General features: G+C 37.6%; 1 protein-coding gene across 1 annotated transcript; it reads right to left on the bottom strand.

The window, feature by feature from the left end:
• Window positions 1-2463: 2463 nt before the first annotated feature.
• colgalt1a (collagen beta(1-O)galactosyltransferase 1a) lies at window positions 2464-11015 on the bottom strand. Its single transcript, XM_043225627.1, is given in 13 exon segments — window positions 2464-3588; window positions 4527-4733; window positions 4819-4946; window positions 5815-5947; window positions 6034-6140; window positions 6222-6298; window positions 6373-6492; window positions 6824-7025; window positions 7114-7248; window positions 7868-7964; window positions 8042-8176; window positions 10774-10876; window positions 10879-11015. Coding segments are annotated over 13 exon segments (1827 nt in total). The 5' UTR covers window positions 10994-11015; the 3' UTR covers window positions 2464-3320.
• Window positions 11016-11591: the final 576 nt, after the last annotated feature.

The following is an 11591-nucleotide window of genomic DNA, read 5'->3' as shown; positions in this document are numbered from 1 at the left end:
GATTCTTTGTTTGGGGCCTATCAAAAGATTTTGAATTCGAGGTACTTTATTTATCCTGCAACTTTCATTTAACTAATGTCTAATCAGCATTTCGTCCTGCATTTGGGACAAATTAATACCGGATAGGAACTTTTTGCTTTAAAAATTAAAAATTAACAAGAAATCAGTCTAAAATCTTCCTTCAGCATTCACCCAATGAAATGTGTCTTCACAGCATTCTTTTCAGCCCCCTGCTGGCTGATGGTGGTTAAGACACAGGAAGAGCTGACTCTGTGATCAGCAATATTGTCTCTGTTCTCCTCAGATAGTTTCATGCGGTTTCGCATTTTGACATTTTCAAGAAATATTTGTGTATCAAAAGTGTGTACATCTGCCTGAGTTCTACCTAAGACTACCGAATACTCAAGATATGTCACTCGTATAGTTTTAAATGGGGAAAAATTAAAAGCTTAAAACGGCCGATCCATCACAAGAAGCCCCGCCTTCTAAATAATATAGCCAATCGCTGATCTGTGAAGGCAGAGCTTTACGGCAGTTCCGGTTGCTATAGAAACAGGACTGCGCATACGCAATGACTGACCTCGCCTGAGAAATAAGCCTTTAAAATGCTATTTGAGCAAAAGAAACTTCTATTATAGCACAGCTGTCAGATTTCATTGGTGATTTGAAATATGAAAGTTAATCGTAAGCTTAATTTGATGTTTGCCAATACAAAGAGATAGGAGCTGCACTTGGATGTGCTTGGAGGTGTATCAAAGATGGCCGCTGGTGGTGACATGACTTGTCTTAAAGAGACTTTGGTTCTACCAACAAGTGAACTTTGCTACAATGAGAAGCCACACGTTGGACCACGGTGAAACGACACAGTTCAATTTGAAAAAAAAAAAAAAAAAAACATTTGATGACTTTTACAATGGATCAGAAGATGCTATCCTAACACATCAGGACTACTTTAGCAGACGGACTGTAAAAAAATGGCGGCCACATACAATGATCTCAAAGAACTTCAAATAAGACAGTGAATGCCAATATCAAAACATCCACCAGTGGTCAGTCACTGAGACCTTCACCACATGTGCCAAACAGAAACCATGGCTGACAAAAAAAAAAAAAAAAACAGAGACCTGAGATGCTGTTTTAGGGCTGCTTTATCTCCTGTTCTGAATGCATCAAGGACCAACCTGACACAAAGCATAAGATGGGGAAAAACTCAATGGAATGACCCTAACTAATTGCAAGCCCCTTCCAGAGGCCTGTAATGATCACAATGTTACTTTACAGTGGCGTAAATAACGTTTTGTTTACTGGAGTTCATTAAATGTAGATCTCTACTAATTTTTGTACCTAGTCACACAGGTAAGAATTTCAAGGCACATTTGATCGGTTTCACATCTCAATGAAACGTGTACATAGCATGAAGTGAAAACTGAATTAACACATTTTGTTTTGAAGCCAGTCTCACAAAGCCAATGCAATGGCTTCACAACACTGGTAAAATAAGCAGTGAGAATAATTAACCAATGCATAACAGCCTATAACGACAATTTGTTCAGATATAGAAGTAGTCACATCATCACCTATCTTCAGCTGGAAGGAAAAAGGTTTGCGGGCCTGTGCCAGCATCAGGATGTTTGTCTTGAGGCGACGCAGCTGTGATATAATTAAACATAGAAGACAGATATAGATCTTGATATGACTGACAACATGGTCGAAAATGGCACATCACCGAGCATCTCTACAGAAATGACACGCAGCCTCTAAAGAAGACACATTTTTTCCAGTGAAAATGTTTCAACCATTCTTTATATTTAAGGCACAGTTGGTGAAATACAGTCACAGTTGCGTACATGGTGATAGTACAACATTGTGACTAAACAGCGCAATGACAAAAAAAATCTAAATGAGTACCAAAAAAAATAGGAATGTTGCCGAGCGGAATGTGTGTAGACCTTTAATTGCTGTCCTGATGATACGACAGAAAAACCAGACAATGAGGCGTTTATGGTTACTGGCTACGACTGAGGGAAGTAACCGTTTGAAACACCACCGAAGAGGTTAATGGTATCACAAGGCCTAAAAATAACAACATCCTTCAAGTTAAAATAACATGCTTCATGCCTTACAATAACAACATGTTTCATGTCTCTTTTATTATTGTTAAGAACGACTACGTTCATTTCTGGATTGTGAACACCGCATAAAAAAATATTAGTTACGTGATTATTTCAGGTTTTTTCTTTCAGATTGATTGAACTGTTCTAAAAACATCAGTGGACAGATTAACAAAATATCCTTAAGATAAAATCCTTCATAGCTCCTGTTTTCTTCTTATTTTTTAACCTAAGAAGGATTAAAAGAATTTAGAGTTGTATCATTTGCTCAGCAGTAGATCCTCTGTAGTGAATGGGTGCCGTCAGAATGAGAGTCAAAACAGCTGATAAAAACATCAGAATAATCCACGACTTGAGTCTATCAGTTAATGCGTTATGTAATTCATATAAACAGATCTATTATTAGGGCACTTCTGGACATAATACATAAGCCCTATAATAAAGTTTCCTCCAGTGAAAACATCCATCTCCTGTCGTCCTCTCTAATCAAAATCCACCAACATATTATTATTCATACTAATCTGTGCACATTCTCATGTTTTAGACAAGGCTGGAGGACGTTATGGATTATGAACACATATTGTGGCCAGAAGTCATGATTTAAAGTTAAAATGCCATAATAATGCATTTGTTTCTTACAAACCCAAAGCTTTTAACTTCACAAGATGTTAATTGATGTTTTTAATCAGCTCTTTGGGACTCTCATCCTGACGGCACCCCTTCACTGCAGAGGATCCATTGGTGAGTAAGTGAAATAATGTTGAATTTCTCCAAATCGGCTCTGGTGAAGAACAAAGTCCTCTATATCACGGATGGCCTGAGGGTGAGTACATTTTCAGTCATTTTTTTTTATTTTTAGGTGAACTAATTCTATATGAATCTTTCAAGACTTGCCCTTAAGTACATCCTTACAAACTTTACATTTAGTATACCTGCTAACTTCTCTCCTAAGAAGATATTCAGGAATGTTCCTGGTGTTTTTAAATCACAGGATACAGTGAAGAACAGATCAGAAAGCGCCCAGTCCGGCAAATTTGATCTCCAAATAAAAGGGACAAATGATTAAACGCAAAAATATATTTTTTTCAGGCAAACATAAAAAAAAAAACAATTCTGAAAATGCCTCTTCTGGTCAGATATATTGTGCTTATAGAGCGGAGGACTTTGCCCCCAGAAGCAAGTCTAATGGTGTGTCCAAAACAATTTCTCTCATAGTTCGTCTCGAGCTGTTCTGTCCAGAGGAGACTGGAGCACATCTGAGTTTTGGGCCTCTGTGCTGATTTCAGCCTGTTCCCGGGTTTTACCCGAGCGCTTCCTGTCCCAGTCTGTGCGCACTTTCTCATTGTCCCACACAGTGGAGGTTTCTGTGTCACTGATGTACCCAGGTTCACCCGTGTAATGTGTAGGAAACACAAGCAAGGGCTCTGCTGAAAATGCTTTCAGGTCCCTCGTCTCAAACTGATCCATGTAATCCGATCTGAAGATGTTGTTGTAGATGAACATGAAGACAGAGGAAAATTAGACAAATGCAAAACATATAATAATAATAATAATAATAATAATAATAATAATAATAAATAGCGTAAGCGAAAAAGTTTGTGTTTACATAATATGTGATATAACACACATATATTATTGTACATATATTATATACACATATTTTTCTTGAAAATATACATGGATGCGTGTGTATTTATATATACACATAATAAATATGCACAGTACACACATATATACACACACACACACACACACACACACACACACACACATATACATACATATATATATATATATATATATATATATATATATATATATATATAAAAAATGTAAACAAAATCTATTTTGAATGTGATTTATCACGCTAATAATAAATGCGTTGCTTTTTTTCTTTTCTTTGCCAACTAATCACATGTACTGTAAGTTTAAACATGTTTAGTTTGAATTAATACATAATTAGGTGTTCAAAAACATTACACTATGGAAGCCACTAAATAGAAACTGACTTTTTTTCCAATTCAAAACTAAAATTAAAATAAAATTGTTATTGAGTTTATATCTTGTAATTCTGACATTATTTCTTGCAACTGCAAGTTCATATCCTGCAGTTCTGAGAGGAAAAGTCAGAACTGTGAGATGTAAATTTGCAACTTTAAGACAAAAACCCACTCTTTTATCTCTCACTGTTTGTTTGGGTGTGTAAAGCATATACTGTTTTAGTGTTCAGTGTGTTTGATTGACTGATTATCAGTTACATTCTAAAACTCAAATTTAGACTATAAATCACAGGACCTACTCGATACTCCAATTTTAGAAAAAAAAATTTGAGTGGAATAATTAATAGAGAAGTAGAAGTTATGTTACTTGCATATATGGGATGTGTGGAGGATCTCCTCCATTTGCAGTACTTACACAGGATGCTTATTAAACATAATAGGAAGGAACTCGTCCACAGGTAACATTTTACTGAGTGGTTCTGCTTTGAGGAGCTTTTTGGCTCCTTGTAATGACATCATGTAGCCCAAGGTCCAATAGGAATAGTCCGCCTCCACCAAGTTGCGAATGTTTGGTACTGCCTTCTCTGGTCGGTCCACCTGCATCCTCTTCCTCCCAATATAACTGCAAAAACACACAACAACCAACATGAAAAAAGCTCCCATTAATACGTAACCCCGAAAATTGAGAACAAAAAAACCCCGCTCACATGAGGTCCCAGTCCAGACCCTTACTCTCCACCTCTCGCATCAGATTCTGCAGGCGGCGCTTGAAGAAAATCTCAAACCGCAAATCATCTTCAAGCACCAGCGAGGTCTTCAGGCCTCTGTCTGCAATCTGTGTATTGCAGAACACAAAACTTCAGATGCTCACAAAACATGTGGTGATATATGGAGAAACTTTTTGGGGGTGTTAATGTTGGTATTAATGGGCAACTAGGAGAGACACAGGACCTAAGATTGATTTAAAGCATCCAAACAGAAATTTGGGGAAAGTGCAAAAGGAAAATTGCCATGTATCATTAGCCTTAGCCTATATACACACTCTTTATAAAATCTAGTGAGCTGCCTAATTAGACAGAATTTTAAGGCAGACATTAACACAAGTTTCTTCCAAAAGGTAACCATGTTTGCTACCTTTTGAAAAGCCTTGTTCAATGCCAGATTGGCTATCTGTGAAGATCTATTGCACTTATTTCTGTATTAACAGGCAGCTGTTTGAACAACCATTCCAAAAATCTAGAATTCGTTAAGTTTTTTTGTTTTTGAAAGAAATTAATACTTTTATTCTGTGAGGTGGCATTCAATTTGGTAAAGATGTTTAAAGGATTTATATTTCAAATAAATGCTGTTCTTTAAACTTCAAAAAACTGTCATGATTTCCACAAAAAAATGTTAAGCTATAAAATATAGGACTTTTTTTCACGAGCATCATAGAACGCTTTCTAAAGTATCATGTGACACTGAAGACTGTAATAACTGAAAATTTAGCTTCGCCATTATTAGAATAAATTAGAAGATTTTAATAATATTTCACAGTATTAGTGTTTTTTCTCAAATAACTGCAAGCTTTGCGAGTATAAGTGACACTAAATATAAAAAAATCTTACCGCCCCCCCGAACATTTCAATGGTAGTTTAAATAGGCAGCAGAGACTGAGGCACCAAATTTGGGAAGAGAACAACAAACTGGGATATGAGCCAGACCTCTTTCCAGATGTTATAGTGGGACAGGAAGCAGCCCAGCTCTCCTCTTGTCAGAGGTCTGCCATGGTAGGGGTCACTGTAGCCGGGAAGCATGTGGATTGCCATAGCATTGATCTCACTGACGTTCATAGCTCTGGTATACAAAGAAAGGCTGTAAGCAAATGTTTCGCGTTGGAAATGAATGCCGTATCTGTTCGAAGGTAACGTAAGTGAACTTACTTGCCATCAACAGCTGCTATAATCTTGCAGGCAATTTCTTGCTCTCTCAGGGACCTTAGCATGCGCTCACGACGGTCGACCCGCCGCTTCAGGTTGATCATAAACACCTTTTAAAGCACATAAAAGCACGCTGAACACAACATTACAAAATAACCGTTCCGATCAGTAAAAACAACCCACATGTTTACCTCATCAAAGTCCATTTTGTCAGGTCTTTTGACAGGTTTGGGCAAGTATCTGGAAGGCTCAACTGGAGGATTTCGCACTGAAATTACAAAGGTGGTTACATTTGATAAGGCATAAGTATACGTTTTTCTTCTTTGTAAAGCTGACACATACCATTGACCTCCATCAAAGTATGAATGAAGCTGTCTGCTTCGTCCTGCATGGTGCTGTGAGCTCGAAGAGGCACTGGGAGGTGCCCATAAATCTCCCTGTTACAAAGAAACATTTGTACCTCTGCAAAAACCACAGAGAATACAAATTAAAGTGTGAAATAAAAGGCGCAATATCATCTTAAAGGAATGGTACACGCAAAAATGTAAACAAGCACAAGGCACCTAGTGGCAAAAAATAAATTTGCGTTTTCATTCAGACCAATGTGAAAAGACCAACAAGTGCGCGGGGAATATGCTAATGTTTTCATTGGCGACAACAAAAAACGCAGTTTGGGTTCATTTTAAAAATGACTTATTTCTACTTTTATTTTGTGCACTTTCAAATTTCATTCAAATTCAAAGATTCAGATTTTAGGTTAACGGGCATGGGATTGCGGGTATCCGTCACCCACCTGCCATCCGGGCTGAAAAAGCAAAGACTATAATGTCGTCAAAGGCCCAGGTGTAGTCTGGATGTGGCGGGTGAAAAGCAAGCATTCTGGAGGCTTCTTTCCGCAGATCAACCAGGTAAGTGGAGTGCACCATGGGAACTGCAAAGCAACCTCACGCATTTGCTTGCATGGGGATGTAGGCAGGCGTTCGTTTATAGTAGCCCTGGAGAAGTTTGATGGCACGCGTTTTTGTTTTTCATATTTTTAGAAAAAAATGAAAGTTTACATACACATATTGAGAGTAACCGTACCTGGGATGTCATTCCACACCAGAAGTTTGAATATGCAGCACGAGACTCCATCATTGGTGCCACAATTGTCTTGTTTTCTTTTATCAGCTTCCACAAGACGTCTCGGTTGATCAGGAGGTTATCACAATCAATCATCTGGAAAAATATAAAATAACGATACATTTTTTCATGCACAGCATTAATAAGCTGCAGACAAAACAAAGCTTACGTCAGATAATCACCAAATACAATACAATCACGACGCTAAAAAATTATTTGTGTTTAATGTTACTGATTGTGTACGACACAGTATTCAAGAGCCACCCCCTGCAGACTTCTAGAAATCTGCAGGGTTTTGGACTGATTTTATGGAACAATTAGACTGGCTGATGGCTGATTTTCTCGTGTGGGTTAAATATTGCAGAAATTACATTGCTTGTAATAAAACATTATGCATTCCACCTATGGTAAAGCTCTGATAGATATAAAGTGTTGTGAAGGATGGTACTGTGGTAGGAGGCATTGTATCCGCGTTTATGATCAATCTGCATAACAATGACTGAAAAATATGTCATTTAGACCTGGAAAGGTCATATTAGGGTTTTGACATGGGATATGGCCGCAAGCTCAGTCTCCCATTTATCGCAGTAACAGAGATTCTATCAAATAATCATGATAATTAGACGATTAATCAGTAATGGCCACGAGTCTCTATTTGCTAGCTCTGAGATTCATGGTCCTGACGAAAAGAGTGGACAGTGCGTGGTAAACTCACCATCAGATAGTCTGCCCACATCTCACGTGCAGACTCGAGCGCTGCCTGCAGTTTCATGATGTAGGCGTAGCGCTCATTCGTCAATCCTTCGGTCCTCCTCATCATAATATTTCCTGTAGGAGAAAAATAATGCGTAGTAAGGAGATGCAAAAATGAAGCAGTTCCGTTACAAACTCAAGTGAAGAAACGTGGCAAACCTTGGTTCCTCCTTTGGGCCTCCACTCCACATTATGATATAGTTTCTGTACATTGATGAGCCAGTCTCGCAGCAGGTAAGTAGTGTTGTCAATATTGTGGTCAGTTGCCACCCTGTCAGAAACATACAAAAGGTGCTCATTACGTGCACTTTACTTTCTACAGAATACAATATCTGGTGGAAACTAAAGATTACATGGGCTAACCACGAGCTTATGACCTGCACTTGCGCGGAGTATAATCACACCACATTAAGGAAGACATTTCAGTGCATAATGTATATTTAGACCAGCAACAGGGAAACGAGTGAAAAAACACAAAAGCTCCAAATTAAACTCTACAGCAGAACTAGGCTAAAAGTGTAGGAGAACATGAGAAGTGAAACTGCCAAGCTATCGGGTTATCACAGAGAGACAGAGGCAAAGATAAAGTAAACACACAGGTAGAGTCCCATTCTGGTGAAAACAGAAGTTAAAGCACATGCCCTACTTTTCAATGGCTCCGTCTCAGAATGAACAGATGAGTCTCCCAGAGAAGAGTGAAGCATCACAGCTGTGAGGCCTAAGAGATCCAGAGTTAACCCATTCACTCTGGCCAGCAGCTACTACTACCACAGTACAGAAAGATTCATGATTCAAATTACACTCGATTTTAAAATAGTTATCAGTGGTTTTCAACCTTTAGGTCCAACACAAGCGGTCTCTGTATTTCTGTTGAAATTGACAAAGCTGCCTGTATTCAACACGGCTCGTTTTTAAGATTATATTATTGTTATTTATCATTTCACTTTAGGTGAGTGTTTGATTATGCTAATATATTCATAATAATTTAATTTTAATACTTTTTTGGGGTAATCCCGAGGCGGAAATTTGCCATGACCTAGTGTTAATAATGATCGTGGCTTAAGGTTAATTTTGGTTTCTGCCATTGTGCAGAAGCGAAACTGCGCAGTGGTTATCTTAAAAAGCTATTCCCGTTTAATTTATCAATAAACTGTTATTTTTGTTGTTAACGTAATAATGCGAATGCAATCACATTAAATAAAAAACACAAACAAACCCGGGTAAGGGATTTAAGGGATAATCCTACCAAAAATGAAAATACGTTTTGTCACTCGTTTCTTATTTATTTATTTTTGCTGAACACAAAGGAAGGTAAAATGTTGGTAACCAAACAGTTTTTGGTTCCTATTGACTTCCATTTTATATTGTCTATACTGTTTGGTTACCTTCTGCAAAATAGTAAATCATACAGGGGAGTTTGAGTACATGATGACATTTTTTGCTTTTGCTTTTTTATATAGAGGAAGAATAAAAACAAGTAAAAGAGAAGAGAAGGAATATGGAGTCACTAAATGTCGAATTGGAGCATGAACATGATCATCTGACAGCTTTTTAGTAACAAAAAAACCTTAATCTCTATGTAGCCTGTAAAACCATATGCTACCATATACACATTTACACATACAGAAGACAAATAAATCAGTGCAAGTATATTATAAATGGACAATCAGCTAATCACTGACATGGTTACTCAGCAGAAAATTTCTTTAGTGGACAAGAAATCTTGGGTGAATGATATATTAAACTATTAAACTGAATCTAACAAATCAGAACTAAGTATTCCAGAAAAACGTGTAACATTTCACTGTATTTCTGTTTTGCCCCGTGCAGCATAAGCAGCTAAACCGCCTGTATTATGTTTATTCCCTTGCTGTTACGAGACAATTCAAAATGGGGCGGCGAGCTTCAGAGTGGTTTTGGTAACTGACAGCTTTACAACAAAGCTCTTTCATTCGGGGTTAGGACAAAGACTGAGAAATTCAAGTAAATCCGGCAGAGATGAGCAGGACGCAGCAAGTATGGAGAAGCCCCTCCTATCCATTTTCCCCCTTAAATTTGCCCTCCAGAGCATCGAGTTGCTGGCAGACAGATGTTCACACTCACGGATACCAAGAATGAAACGCTAGTCCCAAAAGCAATTGAAACCAGTGTCACAAGTAACTAAAGTGACCCCGTACCACAAAACCAGTCATGCAGGTGATTTTTTTTTTAAAGTGAGATTATATATCATTTGAATAAACAGGTTTTCCAAAGACAATATTTGGCGGATTTACACCTATTTGAGATCTGGAATCTGAGGATGCAAAAGACCTAAATATTGACACAACTGCCATATGGCTTCATGTTCATTAACAAATTATATAATATTAACAATATATATATATATATATATATATATATATATATATATATATATATATATATATATATATATATAATATAAATATAAATAATTTTGATCCATTAAATTTATCGTTAGCTATTGCTACATATATACACCATGCTACTAACTAGTATTGTGGTCGTATGGGATACTAGTGCCTATCTAATAAAGTACTAGGATGGTTACTTGTAATATAGTTACATAGCAACAAAACAAAAGCAACAAAAAGCACGCTACTCGTTTTGCTACTTTTAACAATAAGGGATAATTTAACCCCAGTCACATAGCATGGCATAGATAATTAGTAACGTTAGTCACTATTGGTAAACTTTAGAATTAATAATACAGTTGTGATATTAACGCGGGAATGGCATTGTGACGTGGTACGAGATTCTAGCATTATGACATCAGTAAAGAGTGCGACCCTGAGCAGCTGCACGCCGTTACACACACACACACACACACACACACACACACACTCTTACCACAGCGCGATCCGGTCTTTAGGGTAATCGAGGCGCTCGATAGTACCGAGGAAATGCGGCAGCGAGTGCTGGGCGTTACGGCAGATGAGAGCGATCATTACTCGGGAGCTAATATAGGAGACTCCGGGCTCCAGCGCGCTTCGTGGAAGTATCCTTCCAGCTGGTCGGAGTTCATCAAACAGGACCACAGCGCCGACACCGACAACACGAAGCGGAGCATTGTACAGCGAGCGCTCTTTACAAACAGGCGCATACGAGCCCTCGAAGCAAAACCACACTGTTACACCAGAGGAAGAAAGTTAACACGGGTAACTTTAGTTTAAATAATTCCGCCGACCAAAATCTGCCTGCATTGACAACACTGCAGTTTGGAAGACGAGCGCGTTAAAGGGGACGTTACGCTGACGTTTAAAGGGAGGGACCTTAATCTTTAAAATTAAGAGCACTGATAGTTACACGTTACATTAATTTATATTTAAAAACATTACCCGTCTTTATAAAAAATAGTATTTATATTGCATTATTTATTTAAAGCAACAAAATTGTATATGATTGTATAAATAATTAACTGTAAACTGTACTTGTATAGTTAACTGTACAGTTAAAGTTAACCGTAATAACCCTGTATATAACACCAATTGCAAAAAAAAACCCCGGCAAGTAACATTACACAACATTTTTGAAGTAGAGTATTGTAGAATAGTGTTTTCTTTCTAAAATGTACTCCAGTTGATCCGTATCTTATTATATTTAAATATAGAATATAAAAATAGTAATACATACAACCTTTTTCCATCTCACTTCAGACGTTTATATCT

Source organism: Puntigrus tetrazona, chromosome 3, assembly GCF_018831695.1.
Source record: "Puntigrus tetrazona isolate hp1 chromosome 3, ASM1883169v1, whole genome shotgun sequence".
NCBI classification, from domain to species: domain Eukaryota; kingdom Metazoa; phylum Chordata; class Actinopteri; order Cypriniformes; family Cyprinidae; genus Puntigrus; species Puntigrus tetrazona.
This window is presented reverse-complemented; position numbering and strand designations above follow the sequence as displayed.